At 41.3% G+C, this 27,634-nt stretch overlaps 1 protein-coding gene across 6 annotated transcripts in view; it reads right to left on the reverse strand.

The window, feature by feature from the left end:
* Positions 1-27,634, reverse strand: part of dpp6a (dipeptidyl-peptidase 6a) — a 207,807-nt gene that overhangs the window by 68,330 nt on the left and 111,843 nt on the right. Inside the window, exon 1 of one of the 6 annotated variants that reach the window (XM_020645194.3) lies at positions 22,464-22,825. The exons of the other annotated variants lie outside the window; for them this stretch is intronic. Coding sequence (XP_020500850.2) covers positions 22,464-22,520 — 57 coding nt within the window. The 5' untranslated portion in view covers positions 22,521-22,825. Of the gene's footprint in view, positions 1-22,463; positions 22,826-27,634 lie in introns of those variants that run through there. 6 annotated transcript variants of the gene reach the window in all.

Consider the following 27,634-nt stretch of genomic DNA (forward strand, 5'->3'; position numbering starts at 1 on the left):
TGTTTTCTTATTACTTGATGTTGTCTCATCCTTTGAACTGTCAGCCATCACATGTTTGTTGGTAAAATACACATGATCCGACTGTTTCCAGCCAGGTTACGTTTTAAGGCTTGGATTTACTATTTGCTCGTAGCATGGTGATCAGTGAGTGTCCAGGTTGTAGTACAACAAGGTAAAAATGGTGGACAGTGGAGGAAAGCGTCAACAAAGGCAGGATCTGTCTGCTGCAGCTCTGAGCCTGTGGAGGTTTTTATAGCTGCTGGTTCCCTCAGTCTCAGGATACATGCTGTTTGAAGGTAGACAGCTCATCGTGTTCGCAGAGCATGAACCTTACCGACTGAGGGGGAGAGGAGCAGGACAAACCAACCTGCAGCTGCCATGAGGAAAAAAAAGTTGTGTAGTGTAACTGTCAATGTCTTAAAGTATACATATTTTCTACCACATACTGAGTTCTTCTAAAGCTTTTTATTTTTTTGATTGACAAGACATCTTTGATCCAACCACGGCATCACACAAATAATGAAAGGGCTGTGTTTTAGTGAAAAGATTTCCCCATTGTGAGTTTTGAATCACTCGCCCCCCTGTGGAGTTAAAAGGTTGATGTTCAAGGTTTTTGGTTTGTTTCATCACCGAGCATTCAGGCTGTAGTCAGATTTGATCTTACAGTAGTTAGACAGGACGGAATTAATGATAAGATTTCACAGAGGGGGGGGGGGGGGGACAAACTCTATAGAAATGTCTCCCAGAGCAGAATTCAACTCATCTGAGGGCTCAGAGTGTTTTAACATCAGATTTTTTGCCAACATATTCAGTAACATACTGCTTGCACCATGTTCACTCACTCAGTGGCGACCCTATCACTGCACCTCCTGTTTCTATGATGATCTAGGAAAGGGGGTTAACAATTTGTGCCAAGCGAAGGACCCCTATATAGCATACTGCGAGCCTCTATCAGTGACCCCCCCTTAAATAAAATAATTATCAACAACAAACCACATCAGCTAAAATAATCAATCTTCTCATCGTACAAGTCTAACACCTTTCCCACCAGCTTGTGTGTTCAGTGCTGAATAGTAAATATTATGAAACTATGGTGAACATGATAAACATCAAGATGTTAGTAGCATGCTAACATGTGTCTAAAATCACTGCTGTACTTCAGCATCGTGCTGCAGTGTCACAAGGCCAGCTAAAGCAGGCTGTATCATCGTCTGTCTGTTTTTGGCTAAATAATCATTTGAAACTGGCCTGAAAATTTAACAGAAATGTTTAGGGTGAGCTGCATGTTCACTACTCAAAGCGCCTCAGGTCACACCTAAAGATTCACACCTATTCACACACTGATGGCAGAGGTTGCTATGTGAAGTGACCATCAGAAGTAACCAATCCCAGTCGTACACATTCATACGCCACCAACCAAGCAACTGGAGCAACTTGGGGTTAAGTGTCTCGCCCCAAGGACACATCAAAGGTCATTTGGCTGGGGATTGAACCCTCGACCTTACGGTTGGGAGACGACCGACGCTACCAGCTTAGCCACAGCTGCCCATGTGTGAACCCAGCAGGAAATACTCAGGAGAATTCCCCATATGCAAGCAGCAAACACGGTGTTAATATCACACAAACGGTGCTTTCTCTTTTCTGCTCGCCAGTTTGTCCTTTCCCACTTTTTGGTCGATGCTGTATGAATACATCCAATGACACATTGTATTGATATGACATCAATTAACCCTCATAGAATTGAACACTGTTGCTTAGATTCTATAGTACATTAAAAACAGTGATAAGTGTAATCAAACACCTGAGGTAGATTTCAGTTGCTGGCTTTGTTAAAGTTTCAGGAGTGCCTTTGTGAGAACAGCTTTGCCAGTTTTATTTGCACATTCAGTTGCTTGTTGTGTTTTTTGGATTACTACCTGCTCTTTGCCGCCTTGAATCTCCCAAATGTGAAGACAGTGAATTAAAACTGACCTTTTTTACCTTCAAGAGCTGCAGCGAAGAAAGTGGGAGGCAGAGACTCTAACCTCTGCTAACTCCCACTGCCGGCGCCGCGCAGAACAGCTTCAGACTGTGGAAGTGAACCGAGCAGCTCCCAGGTGTGCAGTGTGTGAAACAGTGTGAATGTGAATCACAGGCTGGCAAAAGAGCAGAGCTGCACTGTCTAGTGTCTAACTCCTGGGGTTAAATAAAGGCTGAAACATAAAGACAACAAGAAACAGTACAGATAAGAATCACTACAACTATAAACAGCAAAGAACCAATAGAGTCGCTACTCCTTTGCGTCGAAAGGAGCCAGTTGAGGTATTTTGGGCATCTGATTGGGATGCCTCCTGGACGCCTCGCTTTGGAGGTTTTTCCGGGCACGCCCAACTCGGAAGAAACCTCGGGGCAGACCCAGAATTCGCTGGAGGGATTATGTATCCCGTCTAGCCTGGGAAAGCCTCGGAATCCTCCAGGAGGAGCTGGAAAACATTGCTGGAGTGAGGGACGTCTGGGTGGACTCACTGCGCCTGCTGCCACCGCGACCCGACCCCGGATAAGCAGAAGAAAATGGATGGATGGATCCAAAAGCTTTGATTTTTAGTTAATAAAAAACTGTGATTGGCCTGATTAGAAGAGAAAAAGTGAAGTGTGGAGAGGCAGTCTTAAACTGAAAGTCCGAGGCACTCTGACAGCATATAAAAATCCTTTATTTAACAGGGATTGTCAACACGTTTCGACTCTACTGAGTCTTCGTCAGGACATCAGCTTTTTAATTGTGGGCTAGGGTTAACACAATTAAAGAATTATATTGATTTATAAATTTACTTCAATCTAATTTTCTAAAAATTACACAATCTTAGAAACCAGTTTTGTGATAAATACCATATTGTGAGTGGTATGTATCACCACAGCCCTCCTGAAAATCATTACACACAGTCCTCACATAGTCTCAAAAGCTACCATCATAGTGCTGTGTTTTTGTTGTTCCGCATACAGATCTTGACATTTCAATCTGAACCAGGCACTCCTGTGTCTGCCGAGCAGACAATTACTGGCAAGGAGGATGCACGGAAATCAAGATAGTTCTCAAACTAACAGCCACCACTGAACCAGTCAGTGATCCTCAGCGGATCGTCAGGTGTGCCAAAAGAGTCGCGGCAATCGAACAGAGAGCGAGGAGGCAGTGGGCTCTGACGGACATGCTTACTGGGTCACGGCTAATGAGCCCTGATGATGCCGAGGCTCGGGGATAGTTGAAGAGGCAGTAGAGTCGACTAGATGCCGACAGATGACACTCTTAAGAGACCACATACGCAGACACAAGGGGCCTTTAGTTCAGCTTTTTCTTCAAGTTTGTTCTCCAGCTCAGGGAAAGGAAAGCTAAAATAGCATAATCCATTACAACAAATCCATCCAAATCCTTAAAAACTGACACACATTCACATAAAGTCAGACCAAATCCAGACACACCAGGGGTTTTCTAGATGTGATGCAGTATTCTTTTTTGTGTAACATATAAAGAGGAATCAGGTGGAAGTGCTACCAAAGCAGAATTGATTTCTCAATAAAGAAAAACATGCATTCTCTGCCACCCTTTTCTCTCCTCCCTCCTCCCTCCTCGCTTTATCTTCTACCTCTCTGCTGTTGCCTTCACCTGAAAATAGCCCAGAGAAAGTGCTCTTTCTCCCTGACAAGCGGGGGGGGGGTTTGCTCTGCTGTCAGGCTACAGTGGAAGGAAAGGTCGACGGCGTGTCTCCAGCGAGTGTGTCTGAGAGAAGAGAAATGTGTGCATTAGCCACCTCGGGTGTATCAAATCTGATCAGAGACAGAATGGATGGCCAATCTGGTTTATAATAAGGATAATGTGTCCATAAATCAGCGAGGGTAAGATCACACTGTGAGAGGCTCGAAGAGACTAGAAAAACAGTTTAGAAGACACTGATACCACTATCATTACTTTGTGGTTCGTACAGTGCTTAAGATTAGAGGCAATTAGCCTAGCATAGCTTTTACACTGATAGTTGTCTTTTATGGGGATTAATGTGCTGTAACTCGTCTTGGATGAGCAGTTGGCACATTACCACTTTTTTTTTTTACAGTGAGTGAAGCTACAACGGTGGTTTGCCTGGAATGGATAACAAAACGGGAGGAAGTCACTTCATTCAGCAGTTGTTAGCTAACAAACAGTTACAGCAGTTCATGCCATCTCAAATCACAAAATATCTCATCTTTAGACCATTTGGTTGTGTTAAAAAAAATAATTCCCCTCATGCAGTTAAGTAATAACCAAGGGGGTCGCAAAAGATCTATAAGTAAACGTAAATATAATGAATACTATGAATTTGGTTTGTATTATATACTCAATGTGACATCATACTCAGTATGTCTGAAAGTATGTGGTATCAGCCTTTGACTTTCTGCTTTATATGCTGCACTCTCTGTTCATCAAATGTTATTATAAAATGGTACACAATATATCACATATGCTGTCTCAAACATAAACACGCTGTCAGTAAAAGAAATCCACTGCAGCCACAAGAAGGTATTTTTGGAATCCTACAGCCAGAATTGGTTGTCGTTGGCATGGGCTGTGTGACTCTCCTCGTCTCCTCCTTTACTCCAATAACAAGAGCAGCAGAGGGTGAGGGGAGAATATCGAGGCAGGTCATGAATTGAAGGTGTCCAGCGGCAGTGGGTAAAAGAGAAAAACTAGTGTGAGAGAGAGCCTGAGATGGACGTTTGCGCATGCCGTTCAATTAAATTGAAGCCAGTAGGGGAATGTGAGCGCTCATGTGGATGCTGATGTCAATATGCAACAAAAAAAAAAAGAATGGTTAACAAGGTTTTTGTTCATGCGGACATGCTTCTTGCACTGGAGTCAATAGTGTATGTCAATTACTAGAGGGTAAAGCTATCGATGCTGCTGCTTTGTCAATTTGTCATCCAATTATGCCAGACTCCATCGCCTGGGTTCTAACTAAAGGAAGACTTAATTTAATGTTTGTTGTTTGTGGGGAAAAAGCAAGAAATACAGTTACAACAACTGCATCTCATGCTTGCAGCTCCTCTAAGGAACTTGAGTTTTGTAGCGATTTTAGCGACCGATGCTACGTCTTATCTCTTTGCTAAGCTTGTCCTGGACATGCATTAATAATTAAACCTCATCCTGCTTCCTGCTGTGAGCGTTTGTCAGAGTTAAATATTTGAAGCCTTAAAGCCCGGCCATCAAGAAATATTGCACATTATTATAAGTGAAAGGACAGAACCTTAAAGTGATCTTGTGAGAGCACCAACTGGAAAAGTACTTATTGGAGAGTCGTCAAACTTTCTGCCTGAAAGGAGCAAAGTAACTACTCTACAAAAGACACCATTGATCTTATAAAGACGGATTGTGTCTCGGGAGATAGCTGTCAGTTAGATTTGAAAAACTGTAGGAAATGATGAGGTGCACCCTGAACATGCAGAGTGGGTACTTATATAGGGTTGTACTTTTGGGGTGCTGGTTTAGCTCAGTTGGTAGAGCAACTATCGAGGCTCCAGTCCTCGTCACACCGGTCACAGGTTCAACTCCTGGTTATAACTCTATTGGTACATGTCACCCCCCACTCTGTCTCCCATCATTTCCAGTCTATCTTCAGCTGTCCTGTCAAAATAAAGGCAGAATTTCCAAACAAATTATCTTTTTTAAAAAAAGGAATGTACCTTGAACAAAATAATTCATTATTACATTAATTTTGAACATTGAAAGCCTGTGTCATATATTCTGAGTACTCAAGACTCACAACGAGATTACAGCTCACAGACGAAACCTGCTCATGATTACGAATCAAGAAGGAACGCTGGTTACCAATGGAATGATCTTGTGGCCAATTGACATTTCCTCGCAGTAATTGCAGCACTTCTTCTGATTTAGCCCAGTACAAATTCAGTTTGGTCATGACCTTGAATGAACAGACGTGCACTAAACTCTAATGGCTTCTTCAACCAGCCAGCCCACAAACCATTCTCTCAAAATCAATGTTGCCTCCCCAACAGGAGGGGGAGGGGGGGGGGGGGGAGTACACTATGTCCAGATGCTGAGAATCACACACATTGTGATGTGTTTGTGGAGAGATGTATCTCTCAGGTAGAATATACACCTTGTTTTACCATCCGGATGCTCTCCGCATCCGGCTCGGTGAAATTACTGGTAATAAAGTGGGACCGTTCACGTCATGCTCCTCATAACGGCAGCAAGAGAATGTCTCTCTTAAGAGCAAATTAAGTTCCAGGAACACGGCTGATGTCATTTCATGTTTTTGTGGGGTTCAATTCTTCCGAGAACGAAGGCAAACAATGTTTTTTGAGTGCCAATGCGCGGCATCAAAGAGCCCATCATCCACTTTAGACACCATTTCAAAGTATAAACTCGTGATCTTTTTTAACAAAAAATAAGAATGTGCCAGGAGCTGCATGATTCAAAGCTGTTTCAAGTTTAAGCAGAACCTTTCATGCCCGAGAAACGGTAATTTAGTACATGTAGAGAGCAATTTTTGTTGAAAGTTGAGAAATCAACCTGAATTCTTGTAGAAGAAGAGATCTTTCTACAGTTTTCAAAACATTTTACAATTCAGCCAATTCTCCCACTACGTTATATTATGGAGATATTATGTGTGCTACTGCAGCTTCAGCCACCATTAAACCAACCAGGCTGTTCTCATTCATTATTCCAACTTAAACATACGGGAAGTGGTGCACTAAGACGCCATTATGACTCAAAACTTTCAGTTTTCACGTGAGGCAGAAGGAGATTTTGTGGCAGGAAGATTTATTAAGTCTGCCAGGTTGACAGAGGGGGTGATTGATGGGTCCGGCAAAGTGACCCATGAGACCAATTCAAGTCATTTGTTTAAATAAAACTCTCATGATTTGACCCATACCATGAAGTGTGCCCTTAACCTGACCAAGTAGTTAATATCCCTCAACCATCCAAACAGTGCTTCATGATAAGCACTTAAAAGACAGTGGAAAAAAAGTTGTTTTAAAAGACTTTTAACACCAGGAAACTCCAAACCCCCGTGTATTAGCCTCCTGATCTCTTCTGTCTTTACGTAAGTTACCAGAACACACAGCACAGAGTACATCAAAACTGACCTTTACACAAAATAACAGGGAAGAAACTCATTTTTGAAATCCACTCCTGAACAGATCAAACCATGTGAAGGTGAGAAAAGGGTACCTAAGAACAGACTTCAATATTTGTAAGTGAGAAAGAATTCAGAAACTAATGGGACACTTAAACCAGCCCTACCAAGGGAATTATTTAAAACATTTAAGTTCTTTCGCTCCCCAATGTCGGTATCGACCCTATACAATCCATATCGGTCGGGCCCTAAAAGGGTACCATAAAACAGATCGTACCCTGTGCTTGAGCAGAAGGCATCAAATGCTACAGGGTGCCTGTAGAAAAAAAACCTAGTCTGTTTATAGAGAAGAAGAAAACTGACCCCAAAGGGTACCTAAAAACAGACTTTATAACATGTAAGGAAAAATAAACGATTAAGAAAGAGCCCCTTAAAACGTACTGCCAACTTGTTAGAAAAGAAGACAACAGATGCTAAAGAGAACCGCAAAATGGACCTAGGTACATTTAAGCTGGTTAGGAAATCAGTTGCTTACAGCATTTTAAATAAAGACGATAGGACCATTAATAACAGACCTAAACATGAGATGTAAACTGGAACCTAAAAACAGACTTAAATGTGTGAGTGATTAAGAATTAGATAATAATTGGCACCTTCACTTAATTGGAACCTTAAAACAGATCTAACTACATGTTTGAAAGGAGGACAATAGAGCCCCGAGGACAGATTCTAAGGGGGTACCCCGAAACACAATCTACCTTGTACATGTTTCTGTGAGCGCAGAGGGAGTCTGTGACAAACCATAAATAAAAACCCATTAGACATTCATAGAGTAATGCAAAAATATCCCTAACCTTGTTGTAAATTACCATATGAACTGTAGTCTGAGGACTCACTGAACCCCTGGGTGAGTCTACCACAGCGCCATATGAGTCATTGCACAGGAACGCTATCAAACCCAAGACTGTGTGAAATGTGAACAGGCTGGCTGGTTATCACTGGCATCTAGAGGTCATCTGCACACCTATGAATTAATAACATTTGTGATTGTGTTTATTAGAGTGTACATTTGCCGGAGAGAATTATTCTCGGTGGAGCTTCATTTTTTTTTTTTTACAAGAGAGGCCGACGAACTCAAAGGCTTACACATTTCTGCTGAAGACAGGGAATTGTTATCTTTTATGGGAGCTAAGAAAAGGAGGGCCACACCACTCCCTGGGAGTCTGCTATCAAAGGGGAGCCGCTTGATAAGTCTTTTATGCATTTTTTAGAAGAGGACGAAGCCAAGACTCCTGGAATAAAATTTGGTAACTCAATCCCAAATATACGAAGTGATGGAATGAGGTTTCCTTGAAATCGGATCTTCTCGTGGATGGCTGCCAGCCAGAGACCAAATATAGGCCCCCCCTGCTTCGGTCATAATTGGGAGCTTTATTGATTTCCGGGCCTGTCGTCACGCCTGAGGTGACCTTTTGTTTGAGAATAATTGCTCTATTAGACGGTTTATTCAGGCACCTGCTGGGTATCTCAGACACTATTATTGTCCAATAAGAATCCCGAGGTAGAAAAGCAGTGACCCTGGTCTGATATGTTGGCTGGACATGTGGAGTGTGACTCTGCACTGCAGGGGCTTATCATCAAATGAGAACACTGAAATACTGTGGGGAACCTTGATCACATTATACGTTATATATTGCTTTCCAGTTCATCATTTCAGAAAAAGCAGCAAAAATCAGTCTCAGCTTTGTTCAGCACAAATGACCATAGAATTGAATACTCCTACCAAGGACAGCTCGTACAAAATAACCAATTAGTTGTTATCAAATGTCTCATTCTTAAAAAAAAAACAGTGTTTCTTTGCCACAGGTGAAGTAAGTGCAGCCCCATTAGTATGTAGCTGAGGTTTTCCGTGGGTTCATCCCCAGTGTGATCACTACAGAGTCAACTGAGAGTTAGAGGGCTTTACTGAGGAAACTTTCTCAGGCTGCGGTGGAGCTTTAGGGTGGCTTTGGCTAGAGCACCCTGGTCCTAACCCCCTTCTAACCTCGAGAGGAAATCACAAGCTCCCCTCCTGAAGTGAAAAATTAAAAAGAAGGCTCAATAATACCGCTTGTCCTTACTCTGTTACTATTTATTTATACGTGTGGGTTGTGCAAAAAGGGCAAGAAAATTGTTGAAAAAAGAAGCATCACTTAGCTCAAGTATACTTTTAAATAAAACATGTTTTTGGCAGTTTCAAAGTTTCAAAGTTATCTTTATAAAAAAAAATGAATTTAGTTGGCTGGAAATATTTCTAATTGCATCACTGTTTTTTTCTTTTTTTTTTGACCAGATGTCTTGATCTTAAGCAACCAGAGTAACAAGCTGAGCTAGTTAGCAGCAGCTTGACTGCGAGCATTTGTAGCCTCAAAGAAACACAGATTTACCATACTAAAACACCAAACAGCTGTATTCATTGTTTTAGCTGTTTTATTCACTGGGTCTTTTGGTTCAGCAGAGTAAGAGCCTTTTTTGTTTTTAATTCACTCCTGGTAAAAAAAAACCTTTGTGAACATTAACCCCTAGAGGTGGGAATTGGAGGTTGTCTCACGATACCTGATGTGTGGCCCATGATAATGATAATATTATGATACAGAGTTTCTAAAATACTTACTATATAACAAGACAATAATTTACTGATTCATTAATATCTTATAAAGTGAAAAATATCAAATGCACCTAAAAGGGTCAAGTGAAGGATTGTTTATTTACAGAAATTTGGTGTCAGTTTCACGTCTTTTCCGCTTTCTCTTTTGTCTTTATTACCTTCATTCACAGTTACTCTCATTCATGTTGTGAGCGACACTGTGAGGAGTCATTAATTAGTGTAACAGTGACTGAAATTGGCAGGAAAATCTGTTTGGAGCAGCCATTTTTATTTTATTTAAAGTTTTGATATTTGGCACCAGGATTTCGATAACTGTATCACACAGGTCAGGTCAACTATATATCACCGTATCAATATTTTGTACCCCCCCAACAGCTCTATTTAGAGAGCCCCTGAAGTCCCTTATTGTCTTGTGCTCACATATTTGTTTGCCTTTTTGGGACTTCAGGGTCTCGGTAAAAGGAGCATTACTATAGAATCGTTTTGATAAGGTATCACTCTGCCATGTTTTTGCTTCTTCATAATTCTGTACAATAAAACAACTTGAAACTAAAGCACAAAAATGTCAAGTCCTTGGTGTAATTTTTTATGCAAATGCTTTTTTGGATCAATGTCATGGATATTTATTTCACATCAAGATTTGAAAGGGGAATAACGGTCTGAAATGTAAATTGGTTCAGCTTCACAGAATGCATAGATAATGCATTTTTTCCGCTCATTATCCCTTCAAACTTCCTGATTCGCCCCGAGTGTAGGTGTTTGCATATCACCTAATTAATCTCCTTGCCTTAAAGCATGAAGAAGGCGTGCACACTGTGTAATCATAAGAGAGATGAAAAGAGCTTGTCCTTATTATCATCGTCAGATCAATCTCAGGATCTGATAAACAGGAAGGTGAGATTTTTTTTTTTTTTTGTTATTGCCCAGCTTCGCCTGTTGTCTCTGCCACCGAGGCGTCACGCTCCATGTTCCCTCTGGCACTGAAACGTATTCATTAAGTCTGGGCATAAACAGTTATGACTCACACTTGCCTGCTTGTCGCCATGCCATCACTCTCGCCTGCTCATTTCTTTGGAGCAAAGCTACAGAACATGCCGCCTGGCTCTGTTCACATCTCAAACATATTAACACTCAAACAGCACCACAACAAACGTGAATTAGAAATACATGTTTGTTTGTTTTTTCAAGCTCCATTGAAAATCGTTGGCATGGCCTTTTTTGTGCAACGTGAAAGCTCCCGTTCAATGGTCTTAGTGCACCTAATGCTCTCTAATGCATCACAGTTTCCACTAAGCAGACATCAGCACCCAGATTCTCAGTGCGATGAAATTGATTTTCAACATCTTCTTTGTTCCTTATTGGCAAAAAACACATCAGAGGAGCTCAAAGATGGTGTTCATCCATTGATGCTGATTGTCCTTGCTTGAAAGAGTGTGTAATCCAATCCCACTCCCATTGACACATCAGAGCAGGAGGGTTTTATGGTACCTCCACAAGACAGCAGAAGAAGCGAGCCAAACTGTCCAACCTTACAAAGAAAGACTCCAGGAACAAAATTCAGGCAGACGTTCCAGTGTCGATGGAACGTATCTTTTACCTTAAAATAACACCGATAAAAAACCACACTCACAGAAGAAAAGACGCTTTTCAAGGCCACAATACGACATCGCCCCCGAAAGCTTCAACTGCCTAAATGCGTGAGCAGAAGTGAAAGTTCAAAACACAGCACTCGACTGAAATATGTTCTCATGTGTCAGTAAGAGGCGCCGTCGTCACAGAAAAACTGTGAAAGAAAGAGACAAGAGTGCTACATAGAGAAGAACACCCACAGAGACGGAGGTCACAGGCACTTTCAAGGCGGCCAAGCCCGTGTGCTGAGTGCACTTTACAGGAGCTGTCCATTCAGCACCACAAAACCACAAGAAAGGGGCAGAAGTCCAGGCATAAATAACAGATTTCAACATTTAAAGTCTTACATTTTTTATTTTTTTTCTGATGCCTGGCCCTCTGCTTGAATTTGGCTTTTCGATGATAATGGAGTTGAACACAAAAGGCCCATAGTTCAGTTTTCATTCAGTTATAAAACTCTGAAAAATGTCACTGTGTAGTTTAGAATCTCATGCTGTTCGGCTCAGACAACATTCAATTTTGTTTGTCTGTACAAAGATGCTGAAAAACGACAGGAGATCATTTCATCTCTATGTATACAAAACTATTACAAAGAGCACTTTTGGGACGCATTTTAAGTTCCCCCCCCAACTGGATTTATCATAAACTGTTTTAATGACCCTGTTCCTGCACAGAAAACAGTTTCTTTCCTTGTGTTTGGCTGCTCTTGTGTGATAATCTAATTGATAATCTAATTGATAATCTAATGCTACTGAAAGGAATTTGAACACTGTCCCGCTCTCTTTCAGCATTTCAATGTGTCAATCTTTATGTGTTCTCTCCTCAAAGTGAATCACAAGTGTAATTATTTCTGTTCATTTTGTTTTTTCGGCCTGAAGCAACTCAAGGGTCAGTTACAGCTGATTGTCTAAGTGTGATAAAAAGTCACTGAATAGATTATTTTTAAGATTTAATCAGACTCAAAGGCTACCCTGGAGTGCGGTTTCTTTTTGTCTTTGTCTCTGGGAAAAAAAAGTCGTAAGTGACTGAGTGTGGGTAGAAGCTGTATTTCACGGGTATAAGCAGGAGTAGAGCAAATAATTCAGTGGCAATTGACAGCACCCTGAGGATCACTGGAATGAGATAATACACTCCAAAGTGCAAAAAAAAAAAGGGGGGTGCTGTGTGGACTTCTAATCTCTGACATGGTAACAAAGGATTCAATCATGCTGTGTAATGTCCATTTACAGTACAATCACTCGTACAGTGTGATATTTGATGTTTTTTGTCATGGTGAATTCAAATTATTTGTGAGGTCGCCTGAGAGCCTAGCGGTCATCTCTCAACATACAGAGGCTATAGCTTCTGTCGCAGCGGCCTCGGGTTCACTCCTGACCTCAGTCCTTTGCAACATATTTCTAACCGCATATTTTGATATCAGCAGAACAAAAGCCAAAATCAGAAGCCCCCAATCAAGCTTCCTGTTCGAAAACAAAAGTCGGACGTTCATTTGCTGGAAACGCTCTGGAATTAGGGCTGGCATGCTTCATTTTTCAGGAATGAGACGCACATTAGCTGAAGCGTTTGATTAAATTTTCGGTTGCCAGTTAACAAAGGAAAACGCATCAAACAATGTGGTGACACAATTTACTGGATTAATATTTTTTCACCCCCACTCACTTTGTCTGTTTTAATCTATGTGTGTGTTTCCTGTGCACAAGAGAGGCTGCAGCCACAGCGTCTCCATGGAAACGAGGCTGCCGCTGGGTGTTTGGAGTGCACCCAGCAAATGTCATAATGAAAGTCAGTGTATCGGGGATGCGCACTAAACACCAGTGAGGAGACATGTAATGGCTGCCAATATTTGGAGCGTGGAAAATCAGCAGGGGGTTGACATTGTCGCCTCTGACCAATTCCCTTCAACCCAGAGTTTTTTTTTTTTTTTTTTTTTTTTACAGCCGGAGGGAGGCAGGAGCAGGATGGATGCCAGCTCAGGACAGAGCTGACAACACGCCTGTCAGACTGATGAGAGAGACGCAGGCTTCTCAAGTATAGGGGGGGGGGGGGGGGGGGGGGGGCATTGCATCAGAGCCACCTACTTTTCACGCTCCCATCACCTTAATGTGATGAGCTGTCACATTAAAATCCTTGAGTTGGTCAATTCAGGGCGCCATCAGAAGTCGTCGGCAGTGAGAATTATTGCAGCCATAACAATAACACTAAAGGTTCGAGGCGATAAATGTCAGCAGGAACACTGGCTGGAAGACCGAGCCAGGCTTTGAGAAGCAAGTTCATTCCTCTAGGCCTGTGCCAGGCGGAGCAGCCAGATGCCAAGATTCGGGCGCAGCCTTTTGCTCCCCGCAGGCTAGTGAGTGGCTTTATGTGCTGCCTCATCCAGTGATCCGCATCAATAAAGGAGGAGGGGGAGGAAGGAATTTGTGGACCATTTGAGGCTTTTTAAAAAGGGAAAAGATACAACTCTGCAGATTATAACAACCTACGCCAGATGTGAGGAGCAAAGTCTGAAACTTTAGAGCTTTATCCTATCCGAAAAACTAACTTCCAGGAGGTCTGCTTTCCTAATATGACCCTGCTTGAATCAAAAACTGCATCAGCCAAAGCTTCTATTCTGTTCATACACAAGAGCTTAGACTTCTGTTTAAGGTATTCTCAGTATGTTGTGATTGTCATAACATTTTGTTAACATTTAGCTACTATAGCTTAAAAGAAAGTATTCTTTTTTTTTTTTAATATGCAGCTGAGGCTTCTGTCTTGTGCATGATGATGTCATTAAGTTACATTATGGGTTAAAATTGTGGTGGAAAATCACAGACGTGACAGTGGGTGGCATGCACTGGCCATGGAGGATTGTTAATTGCATGATCCTGTCTAATTTGGTCTAAGAAAAAAAATACAGCCACAGATGGCGGGATGCCGGGATCAGAACTATATAGAAAACATATGTAACCTTTAAGACGTACAGATTGAAGAAAATGTGATATGTACTGCACAGACGGACATTAAAACAAGAAACTAAAAGAATGTAGGAACCATATTTCTCTTCTGAATTAAAGTATCAGGATACGTTTCCACTCTACTCATAAGAATTTGAATATTTATAAACTAAAATATGTAAAAAGTTAAATGTTTTGTTTGTGTATCCAGCTAAATATAATGAAAAAAACAGTTTCTATTCTAGTTTCTTTTCATTCATGACACAATTTCAATTACTTCATCCTTTATTCATGATTTATTTACTCACATAAACTCAGAGCCTTGGTTTGACAGATACCTGGATTTAAAAGCGTTGAGAGTTTCAGCAGATTTGCAGTTTTCTGGGAGTTTGTTCCAGATATAGGGAGCATAGAAACTGAACGCTGCTTCTCCATGTTTGGTTCTGACTCTGGGGACAGAGAGCAGACCTGTCCCAGACCACCTGAGCGGTCTGGATGGTTCGTAATTAATCAGGAGGTCACTTATGTATTTTGGCCCTAAACCATTAAGCGCTTTATAAACCAAGAGCAGGATTTTAAAGTCTATTCTCTGACAGACTGGAAGCCAGTGTAAGGACCTCAGAACTGGACTGATGTGATCCATTTTCTTGGTTTTGGTGAGGACTCTAGCAGCAGCGTTCTGGATCAGCTGCAGCTGTCTGACTGATTTTTTAGGCAGACCTGTAAAGACGCTGTTGCAGTAATCAAGACGACTGAAGATAAAAGTGTGGACAAGTTTTTCCAGGTCCTGCTGGGACACAAGTCCTCTAATTCTTGATATGTTCTTCAGGTGATAGTAGGCTGATTTTGTAATTGTCTTAATGTCGCTTTAAAATTGAGGTCTGAGTCCATCACTACGCCCAGATTTCTTGCCTGGTCTGTGGTTTTAAGTCTTACTGACTGAAGCTGATTACTGACTCTTAGTCGCTCCTCCTTTGCTCCAAAAACAACAACCTCAGTTTTGTCTTTGTCTTACTAGGGCTATGATTCAATACTCCTACTCTTTTATTGCAGAGGTCAAAGGGTTAAATAAGACAAAGCTAATGACATCCCCGGCTCCCCTCACTTGTGTGTATCTTTGTGAGCTGTCACACTTCCCCGACTCTGGCACAAACAACCTCGAGCTGCATGTCCAATGAATCTGCGGCACCAGCGTCTGCTAATTCACATCTGAGCCCACAGGCAATTACCTGCTTATCGTTCGAGACTAGCACTCGCTCTTCTGAATGTTTGTCACCGACGTGGCGGTGGCGTAGAGATGACAGCGGGACCCGAGGGGGGGGGCGGGGGGGGGGGGCATCGGTGAATGTGGCAACGTTCAACGTTTCAATTAGAGGCTCGGCGGAACATGGCGGCTCCTGATCGCCTCCCCTGCTCCGAAGCTCCGGGTCCCTAATTACTGCGGGTCGATAAGGGTGGAAAACACAGCTCAAACAGACTGAGGCGAAGCATGGATAGACACAAGGAGAAGAATACAAAGATCCACTCCTGCTGTATAAAGTTTCAGACACAGATACAAGCTGACAAACTCCAGACAGTCTGAAGCCTGATTCATTTGACTTGTTTGTTGTTTTCCCTCAGTGAACAAAACACACCCAAAACTAGAGACAGGACATTTGAGAGAAATGACCCTTCCAAGAGCTATTATTTTACACCAATTCATTCATTAATGTTATTTTTTTAGTCAATATGATGGGAGGAAGCTCAGAAAGCTAGAAGGACTGTTAGCTAGTTTGCTAACCACGTTCTGTAGCCTACTGGTGCAGTAACTCCTGTCTCCTCTGCTTAAAATGGAAGCTAACAAGCTACACACTGTAAACCTCCTCACCTTTAGAATTTCCACAGACGCTCAATTTTCTGTGAATGTTGAGTCTGAAAAGCTAGCGAAACTTTTCACTTCAGCAAAGGTGTTAACTGAATTAAAGTGAGGGGAGAACTCTGAAAGCTAGCATGATCGTAAGGCGGGTTTGCTAGCCATTTTAAGCTATCGATCAATGAGCTACTTGATACCTTTAAATATCTTAATAGATTAGTATTTTCTCACTATGGGCAATACGATCTTTTAAGTATTGTAAATTATTTCATGATTAAACCATCAGAAATAGACGCGAACAGATAGCGAGCTTGTCAGCTAGCTTTCAAACCACAGTCTCACAGATGTAGCGTACGTTTATTATCAACGCCTTTCTCCTGACTGCCTACAAAATCTTTCTCTTGTATCCAACTTTTGATTCTCTGACAACAAAGCTTAATAAAAATGGAAGAGCTAATAAGCTGATTTAGCATCCTATGTGTTATACTTTGTAGCTGAAACCACAGAGACTGGAAATATGTGCATCAAATAGCACTTGTACTTTATCGACAAGAAAAAGTATTTGTGCTTTGCCTGAATGCTAATAAGTGAGGGAAGAAATCGTTAAAGGTTAAAATTCTCAGCGAGTGCCTTCATTTGTGGACATTTGACCACTCAGGTTGATATAGAAAGCTGAACACAGTAAAATGAGATGTATATGCATATTTTCAGCAGACTTCCGTAGCTTAGAGACACAATTAGGGTGCAACAAAGGAAAATACCTGCCGGAGAAAATGCTGACCTTTTCCTCAAATGAGGCGCCTTTACACACCGTTTGGAAAACTCCTCATGAGGTGTTTTCACTCAGACGCACACACCTGATGTCTACACCGGCTATTAACGAGATGGAGGATTGTCGTGACATTTAGTTTGACCGTTGCTCCAAACACTGAATATTTATTGCTTTATTAAAGCAACCACCTCCCACGCGTAATGAGCCATTTCGGCAAAGAACATTTAAATCATGACAACAATCATGATGAATCACAGTGGTGGCTGCATGGCAATCTCGCGCCTTAATCTCTACTTCTGACGCCAACATCACGAGCCTCAGTTGTTCATAATTGCCCTTTAGATGAACTATGCCAAAAAAACATCAGAGGCTTCCATTTCTCCTCTAAATCAATCTCCCATTGCCCCTTATCAGTCAAGGGCACTCGGCAAACACGAGGAATTGGCCTATTATCTGTTTGCATTCTAAAAGTGAATTATCGCGCCACTCTTTGCTTTTCCAAACCTATTTTGGCCACACGGCTTATCTAACTTATTAATAGGTGACGGCTGAAAAATACACGAGACAGTCAGAGGAAAAAGAGACAGAAGAGGTAAATGACCTGAAACAAAACATTTCTCTTCTGATTCACCAGAGAAGAAGGAGAAGAAGAGAAGAAATGTGTCCGCAACAAGGAAATACTCCCAATACATTTGATGAATTTGGTTTCACATTAAATCTCCATTGCCGAAAGGAAATGTACTCTAGCGTGAATATCTGTGTTTTGAGCAAAGAATCTCATATCCTGGCAAAACCATGACATTAAATTATGAAACAAGATGACTTATTGCCCCCTTTAGAAAAAAAAAAATGCCAACTGTCGTAGTATTTTTTTGCATTTTTATAAAGAATATTACTAAACAGAAATTCCCAAATTGAGGGGAACTGGCGGTGACCCAGTCTATGTCAGCATGGAGCCAGCCTGAAGAGGACACTTCCACATTCGCTTCATATTGCAGCACTGGAAGTCGCCATTTGTTAATTCTTCAACAAAAAAGGCTCAATAAAGGTAGCCTAGCCATGCTTCAAGGTTAGCACTGCCAAGAAGGTTTGCAATAGGTCAACAGCTGATTCCTTACTTAAACGCACAGTATGTAAATTCTGCCGCCAGGGGGCTCTCAATCAAAACAATAACAAGAAGATGACTGGCTTGGTCCCAATGCAGGACTTCCTGGCTGTACAAGGGGTGACATTGACTCCTGATTTGGCAACTTGTTGGGCCACTTTGCCAATGAATCCCCTGTCAAATCAACAATTAATTGGCTCATTACTGATGAATATTACTGACATTTGAAAAGTGGATGAACTGATATACCAATTTGTAGAAAGGAAATTTGGGGAACCTAAACCCCATCATTGTCTGGATCAATTTGTACTGCATAGCAGATAATGTTTGCAAGTTCACATGAAAAACACAGAAAGCCCTGGCAGGTGTTGTGCAGATGATTTCCTCGTAGTCCCACTGTGTTTTCTGTGCAAGTTGCTATTTTAATTAACATCTGTTTAAGCACTTATCACTCAAGCTATTCATCAGCAGGCCACTGAGGCAACAGCTCTACCTCAGCGAGGTGAACGAAACACAACACGGTTAATTAAAAAAAACAAAACACTTGTTTTCACAGAGCATGACTACAAAATTATAAAATACTCAAATATTCTCATCAAGTGTGATCAATTCTTCAGTATTAAAATCCCATCAGGGAAGAACACATTTCAATCAGACTTTAACCACTTGTCGATATTTGGTTTTGACTTTCAAGTCAGCATCTTCACATTTTATGCTTGACTTTATCAGCTCAGAGCAGACATGCTGGGTTTCAAATAAACAACATTTTATCCATTTTTGACAGTAGCACGACCTCGGAAACGTTACTTAGGATTTATATGACACTGAGTGTATTCCGATAAGTAAGAAAAAATCATATCTTCTAAGAAACAGCAGTATTAGAAAAAAATAACATAAGCACTGAACAAAATGCTACTAGGAAGTCATCCACTTTCCTAAGTTGGAAGAGATTTATTTCTGTTCTTATATGTGGAAAAATATTCCAATAAACTGAAGCTGTCACTTGTTAATGTGAGCCTGGTGAGGAAGTAGACAGCAGATAACTTTGGTACAAAAACGACACAAGTCCCTGATATTCACCTGGCAGCATATAGAGTCTAAAAGGGCGGAAATCATTACAAGAATCACAAATGTCACCTCAAAAAGAAAATAGAAATAATATAGAAGTTAGAAGACCTTCCACTAGACCTTCTAGCTTTAGCTCCAAATCCCCCCAAAGAGGTTCTTCACTGCTCCTTTCTGAGATGCCACAAAATCAACCTTAACAGGACGTTTAATTTGAACTTCAAGTCCCCTCCTTTAGTATTCCTTAGCCACCAAGTCTTGTCAAGTTCTGGAGACACACTGAATGTGAAAAAGCAGTAAAGAGGACGATTACTGGACTAGCTGTCCACTAAAGTCTTCCCCATTAAATGTCTGGGGAGCTGGGATGTTGTGCTACAGGCTCCAAATGGCTCTTAAAAGCCGGTGAGAAACCCGGACTTGGAAAATCTAAATCACTCATGTAATGTGACACCATGCAACTGCTCACATCACAGAAATGTATTCCATTTCTGAAATATAAGGGAAGTACCCCCAGACCAGCACAAAACATGGACTGAAAAACACTTCATTGGGATGACAGTCCACCTACCTACATTTGTGAATCACTGTAATAAAGGACAAAAAAAGAAAAAACAGCATACTTTCTCGAACACGAAAAGTTTTCCAGCTATATAAGTTAATTTGTTAAACACAAGTGTACACAAGCAGCGTACTGTATATATTGTCAACAAGTGCAAAAATGACCTCACCTTAAAGATGAGTGAATTTTAGAACAAAAGTACATTTTGTTGTCTTTGAATTAGTCCAAGGAGTCTCGCCTCGGTAAGTGCATTACTGCTCCTCACCCTGACTCAACCTCTCACACCTTGAGAACCTGCAACCTGTTGCAATAATGAGGGTCAGTGGTGTCTCTCTCTCTCTCTCTGTGGTGCTGCGTGTTGCTGATTACTAGAGGACTGTTGCCGCTGCTGTTTGCTATCTCTGGTGAGCTGCCCTCTATCTCCGTCCTCTGTCTCTGGACCATAAGCCCTGCAGGCAGACCATCAATCAGTAGGGCCACAACAGGACCTCACGTAATCACACTGCACGGGTACATGTTTGTGTGTACGTTTTGTGTGCGTAACCCGATGTAATATGTGAGCCTGTGTGCATGCATGCATGTCTATGTTACATTACTGATTTTACGACCCTATGTGTGCTCAAAGCAATTTCTCACTTTGCTGGAGCTTCACGCCTCAGGAAAAGCCTCAGACAGCCGCTACTTACTCTTAACTGGCGTTCCAGCATCAGCAGCTCAACCGCTCGTCTCATCAGGAACGACATGGAAAAGTCAGTTTGCAGGTGTTAGCGAGCAATTTTTACTCTGAAATCTTAAAACTAAGTGATTCAATTAAGATGACAAATACCTTGTGCAGCCAATAACAAATTAATCAAAGTAAGTGTGTGTAGGTCAAAGTCAATTTTTACCAGAAGGTCTTATACCTAGACCTATAAAAACTGAATGTTGATTCAGTTGGTCTGTTTTTTTTACTCTTTCCTTTTCAGTCTAGTGCTGAAACTGTATCAATAATAACATTTCATTACTCAGGATTTGTTTAATCTTTGCTATGATTAAAACATGCAAATATCTAATTGGCTTAAATATCAATGATAGGACAAAACAGAATTGCCTCAGTACTCCAAAAAAATATGTTTTTGGAAAATGTGACCCATTTTTCTCTGATTTTATTTGTCGATCAATTAATCCATGTTTTTTTAAACTCTATTTATCAGTCTAAATCAGAACTCAATGTCCTGCCTTTAAATTGCCTGTCTTGTCGAACAAAAAACTCCAATATGAGATATGACTGCCAGAATTATATGACAGATATCAGTCAATAATTTGCAATTCAGTTCGACAAATTTCTCTTCTGATCATGTGAACATTATGTTTAATTTCTCAGGTTGCAAAATCCTACACCTTGTTTTGCACAGGGCTAGACTGGAGGACCTTTGGCTGCGTCTGAGGCTGCGACTGACAGTCTGCAAGCTGAATCACAGCGGGAGGAAGATTGTCTGTTTGGCAGAATAATGCAAAGTGTCCCTCTCACCTTTTCTGTCATCCTTAGACAGGTGCAGCACACAGGTGGAGGCCACAGCGACACATGCCTTCTAAAGTTACAGTTTGTGTTGATAAGAGCGGCTCCAAAACAAGGAAGAGTTGACAATATAAAGCTGTATTATTGCATGAGCAGGTTGAACACTTAGGTACAGGATGTGGGGGCAGCCACCATGCTTACAAAATTAAAGTTCAAGTTCAAGTTCATGGTCCTAAAAACCTTGAGAGACAAAACGTTATAAGATTGTAGACCTTTTTCAAGTTCTTTGTCGCCTCAAGTATGAAGAAATTCTACAATGTGACAAAATAAAAACTGTTGCTACCTTATATAAACACAAACATCAGTCAGAGGATTTCCCTATAGTGTGCAGATTTATTGCTTGAGGTACTATATTGTCGTTTATTTAAAAAAAAAGCAAAATGTCATTATCCAAAAGTTAGAGATAATTTTTCCTACTGATCCACACTTTCATAGATTTTTGATGCCTTCAAACACCCAAAGAAGCAATGTCAATGTGTGCATGATATTGTGTTACTTTTTGGCTCTCTGCTGTAAGAGGAGGTGTATTGTTTAACAAACGCCAAAATGAATAGAGCAAGAAGAATGTATTTTTGAAAGAAAATAGTGATGCTCAAGAATAAAAACCATTAATTCTTGTATTATTTAGACAAAACTGAAAGTGCTCTTGTTCCTCCCTGGAGGTGGTTCAACAAATCCTTTATCATCACTGACTGGCTGCTGGAGGTCGCAAAGAAAACAGAGCGAAGCCACCCTGCACCATACTCAAACGCAACAGTGCTTTGTAGCCTTCACGAGCTTTTCTGGAGAGGTCAGGCTTCAACATGCATCTTTGGCCTTACAAAATGAAATGTCATTCATTGTGAGAAAGAGTGACACATTTGCTGGCCATTATATGTGGAAAAAATGCAAGTTGGGCTAATGTGCGTGTCCTACTGCAAGGTGACGCGCACTGGCTGCAAGGGAAAACACAAACTGCTCGTTGTCTCCCTGCGCGTAAAGTCACTTCATATTGATCACTGCTTATTATTGATGATCATACCCGAGCACGAGGTAGACAAATCCTCCAGAACCAGCCACACTTCAATTTATCTCCCAATGCAAATGCATTAGTCAATTTTGATTTTTGTCCCCATTTCCCCCCCACAAGCTGTCAGAAAAAGTCACCGCAGCACTGCATGCAAACACCATTGAGCCAACCAACCAAAGCAGCGCCACACAGGTGCAAATGTGAGGGGAAAGAGAACTCAGTCGCTACCTGTTCTTGCTGGTGAGCCGTTTTCGACGGAGCGTTGCCTTCCTTCGCCGTGGTCATGATTCCCCTTTACGGCTGGGAGAAACTATTGTTTCCCCGGCAGGAAGACGAAGAAGAGAAAAAATGCAAATAGAGGAAAGGCACGCCGGTGCAGCAGGGATGACAGGCTGGCCACCAGAATAAGAAAAGGAAGAAAAAAAAGGATGAAACGATTTATTCACGGCACCTGCAGGCTGCGGCCAAGGTGTAAAATAACAAGTGGTGGAAGGACGCGCAGCTCGGGATGAGAAAAAGGCGAAAGATTCTCAGTGGAAGCGGAAAAAAAAAAGAGGAGGTGGAGACAGAAGAGAGAGAGAGAGAGAGAGAGAGAGAGAGAGAGAGAGAGAGAGAGAGAGGAGCCGCGCATCACTTCTTTAAACGCTTGATGCGGGACTCTGCGTGAGCCATTCAATATTCCACAGGCGCGCACTCCGCTCACACACACACACACACACACACACACACACACACACACACACACACACACACACACACACACACACACACACACACACACACACACACACACACACACACACACACACACACACACACACACACACACACACACACACGGCTTACAAGTCAGCCAGCCGTGTGAATGTCTGTGTTGCGAACAGCGTGTGAGTGGATATTAATTAAAAATGCATACTGAAATTAAGTACTGAAATTTTAATGCTGAATTCATGAGGAATATAAGCTCGTTAAATATTCATGTGCAAGCAGACGGACGTTCCAACACTATTTTCAATCATATACAAATGTGTTAACTGAATAAGCCTAAAAGTTTAATCAAGGTTCATCACACACACAGAGGCAACTTTGTGAAACCGATGGTAACGTGGGCAGAACATATTGACATGTTTCTGATAAATGATGTTAAACATTGCATATGTGATACCAAAGCTGTCTTTACCATGCAATGTATAAAACATGGAGTGGCCTCAGTGACGTCAACAATTGGTTTCTGGAGCATCATGCATAGCTCTTGGTCTTAATATAATGAAAACATTGATGGTCCATACAGTGTGTGCCAGTAAGACAACTAAAAGATCATTTTTGTGTTTGTACACATTGATGACGCGTATTATTGGCCAAAGCCGGACTGGTGGTACAAAATTGGCAACGGGTAGCTTGGCGTCGATTCATATCAAAAAGTTCTGGACCATCTGGACGCCCTCTCCAATGGTTTAAAGATTTATCAGCAGAAGACAAGTTGTCCTATGGTGACAAGATAACCGAGCTACATATTACGGCATTGCAACATGTTTTTTTTTCCAATTTCAATATCGATTCAGAAAATCCTGAAATCAGTTATTTCAGTTGTAATGAAGCTGCACACCTGTGGGGACTCTGCTGGTTCTACAGTAAATCACAGTGAGTCTTGTGACTGTTCCAAGCTCTACCACGCCAGCTCCAACCCAATATCAAGCAAGTCCACAAAAAACTTAAATGAAAGGAATTCAAATCGATTTGAATTGACACACATTATTAGTTTTGTGTTATGTCCAATAAACCCTAAAATTAGTTAGAATGCTGTGTGGATTTTAGTCTCCAGTGGTGTCATTCTTGCAGCAATTTGACCATTTCTATGTTATATATCATTCTTTCAGTAATTAGAAACCAAACACTAATGCACTTCTGCACTGCTGCATTCATAAATGGTGCATAGACATTACAAAGTTTGAATGTACTGCGACAGGATTAAATATTACACCCATATTGGTCCTGCAGACATTATAACACTCAGAGTCAATAGTGAGAATGTCTGAAATTATGTTAAAGACAAGAGCGGCTGTAAAAAGTTATGAGCCAGGGGATGAAATGGCTGTAATAAAACAGAACTGGTTAGAACCGAGGAGAAACCTGCTTTAAATAAAGCTCGGTCAGCCTGACATTTTTTCTGGAAATCTCAGAGACTGAAACATAATTAGAATATTCAGTTTACTGCAGCTGCTATGAAAGGAGCCTCTCATGTTATCTATGTTTCATGATAAGGGGGCCGGACTTCTTTCATGGGCGATTATTTTCCATCTAAGAAAGTGTTGCACAATCTCTGTTCCACACCTCGAGGAAGTGACTCACTTTGATTTGTTCTGAGATGTACTTAATGTTAATTAATACCTCAGTCTCCAGGTTGACTCTTTCTTTTACAGGTCTGCTACAAATGTGCTGTGCTGTTAATTAACATCAGGTGAAAGCTCGGGGAAGTCAATTACTCCGGATTCCCATATGAACGTCTGCAGTGTAGCTTCATGTGGACAGCAGAGCGCCACAGGCAGAAAAAAAGCACATCCTTCACAAAGGTAGCCTCACAGGGGGGAAAAAAACACTGGAGGGATAGACCAAGAATGAAATACAAGTCTCTTTTTTTTCTCCGTCATATTTAGTGTGAAATAGACAATAAAGCAGGGTATTAGAGAAATCTGAGAAACCTGACAACTAGGATAGAGGCTGAGCAATATGTATCCACCCTCATGTCCGCTTCTGGCTCCAAAAATCCAAAGGTGGTGATGACAAAAATGACAAACCCTTGAACACTAGTCAATAAACCATTGGTGTCACAGAAGGCAAGTCCACTTCTAATATACAATCTTTGGTGCTAACTGTAGTCATGCACTAATCTACCAACCAAAAGACGTTCCTCAAATCAACTGGCAGAGGTTTGATTTAATACAACCAGAAATAGTCTTGTATTATACAAGGTGTCGAGGAAATTATTAAGACTTGACTTCACACAATAAGACTCAGTTGACTCAGATGGCTTACGTTGATGAAAGTTTATACAAAAGAAGAATACTCATGAGGAGACATGATTCAACATCACACTTCTGTACTCGTGTCTTGCTCAATCACATCTGCAGAACTTTTCGAAAGGCATCGCATACATCCTAAAAGACATTACCATTATCAGTGTCGTGTCACATTGACCCACCTAGACTAATCTGTGACGTCTATAACACTGGAGCAGACAATAAGTCTACCAAATATCCAGCAGATATCAGGAAGAACAGTTGAAACCCTCCAAGCTGTACTTGGTGTTCTAATAACAGCTGAACTCTGTCAGGTCTGACTGACATTAGAGAACAGTGAACCTAATGACGTCTGTACATTATAATCTAAATAACTACACAACACCACACAAAGTTTGCATTTACAACACATCGGCGATGATGAAACATGTGGGCTGAACTGCACTGTGGTGTGGTTATCTGGGGAATGTTCTTAGTGTGTCTGTTTCTTCAAAAGATTGAGAATGCTTCATTTTCAGGGAATAATCTCTGAGTTTTGATTCTTGCCGAATAAAGCTACCAACACCCTAATGTTTGAGCTGCCATTTTTGACATACTTTAACATAAAGTATGAAAGCCCCACCCACCCCATTTCCACTACCCACTTGTGGCTCAAAACTATATACTGTAAGACTGCCTTCCCCAACAACTCCGCCTGTGTTTACCATCAAGAAGATGATGTATGAAAGTGAAAAAGCTCTTCAACAACCAATCAATCAGCTCCAAAGTAATGACGGCCACTCTAGGCCAAAGCCCCATAGGCTTGTGACGGATGCTGTGTGGTCGGACTGCAGCAGCCGAGAACACAATAACCACCTTTTTGTGGCTGAGTTACGGAGCGAGGGGAACAACAAACCTCATGTCTCCGATGTTGACAAATGAACAGGAGAGTGCTGTGATGAATGAACGCTCCTGTGGGTCCGTTCTGTTTAAACACACATTCCTATAAAGTCAGGTCAATTAAGTGACTGACAACCTGCCCAAGTAGTAAATAAACATTTCGCTGCTAATGCTATGCTAGCAGCCAATCTCATGACCTGGAAGCAGTTTTAGCCTCATTAAAACAGCATAATCAATACGTGCCATAATCCCAAAATTATGAAGCAGATGCATTCTTTTAAGCACTGATTATATTTTTTTGTAATTACTGGAAGCAAAATCATAGCCACTAGGTGATTATTAAGTCGATAAAAATAATTGCAACAGTTAGAGAAGTGCCCTCAATTAACCCTGCAAACATTGCACAACAAAGTTGCTTTTGATGCGGCCAAGAAGTGCACAAAGCAATCGGCTCAGACGAGGTTTCTGATGCTTATTTTCATGTGAATCTTTTAAAAAGACTCACCAAAGGCTTCAATCACAAAGAAAATAGATGCAATTCAAAAGCCAATGAAGTAGAAACTCTGACAAATACCCTGATAACACTTGAAAAATGAAAAGAGGTAAAAGGAAAGGGGAAGGGGCCGCCTGTCTGAGAGGCACTACATAAAAAAAGGAGTTGCACAAATTGAATTTCTGTTTTCTTTCTTCAATTGAATTCTAGAAGCACAAACAAACAAAAGCAAAGTCTGTCCAAGGATTTGAGTTTTGGTAAAACAAACAGTTGTTTCCCTCCAACACTCTGGCTGCACAGCTTTTTAATTGAGATATTTGGGGAAGTAAAGTGTTAAATCCCCGTTAACACCAATGGGTATGGGGGGGGGATCATGCACATTACATGGAATTCTGGTGCGTTTTTGATTAAGTCTCTTGTTGAAACTCCAGGAAGTTTGAAAGCAGAGCCCAGCGGAGCGGAACGACCCAGTATGTTCTGAGAAGAGACTTAAAAAAAAGAGAGCACATAACTTTTAAATATATGGCCAATTTCAACGAGGAATATTCACTGTCAGCACCAACATTCATAAAATACGCTCCCTGTTTGGCGTTAAGCTTATGCGTGCACACATCCACATCCACAAAATGTGTCCCAACACACCCATTTGTGGAGAAAATGGAACCTTAAATAATGTATTTTTCTGAGTTATAGCCAGCTCCACTCTTGCAGAACATATTCTGTCATTGCATATGGCCAAAGCCATCTATCAGTGTTACATTAAGTCCTGTATCAGAGCCTTCAATGCAGCGAGTCCCCGGTGTGCGGGATAGCCAGGGGAACAAGTGTAATGGGATGTTTCAAAAACAAAAGTTGTTCAGCTCTAAAAGCAGCCCGTGACTTGTTTTGTTTAAATTCTACAAGGAGGTATCCGTTTCCTCGTGTGCTGTGGAGTTTTTTTCTTGGAAGGTAAATTTTGAAGCTGACAAATCTTGTATGGTGTATGATGGAGGAAGCTCGACCCACAAAAT

This window comes from Labrus bergylta, chromosome 20 (genome assembly GCF_963930695.1).
Source record: "Labrus bergylta chromosome 20, fLabBer1.1, whole genome shotgun sequence".
Lineage (NCBI taxonomy): Eukaryota > Metazoa > Chordata > Actinopteri > Labriformes > Labridae > Labrus > Labrus bergylta.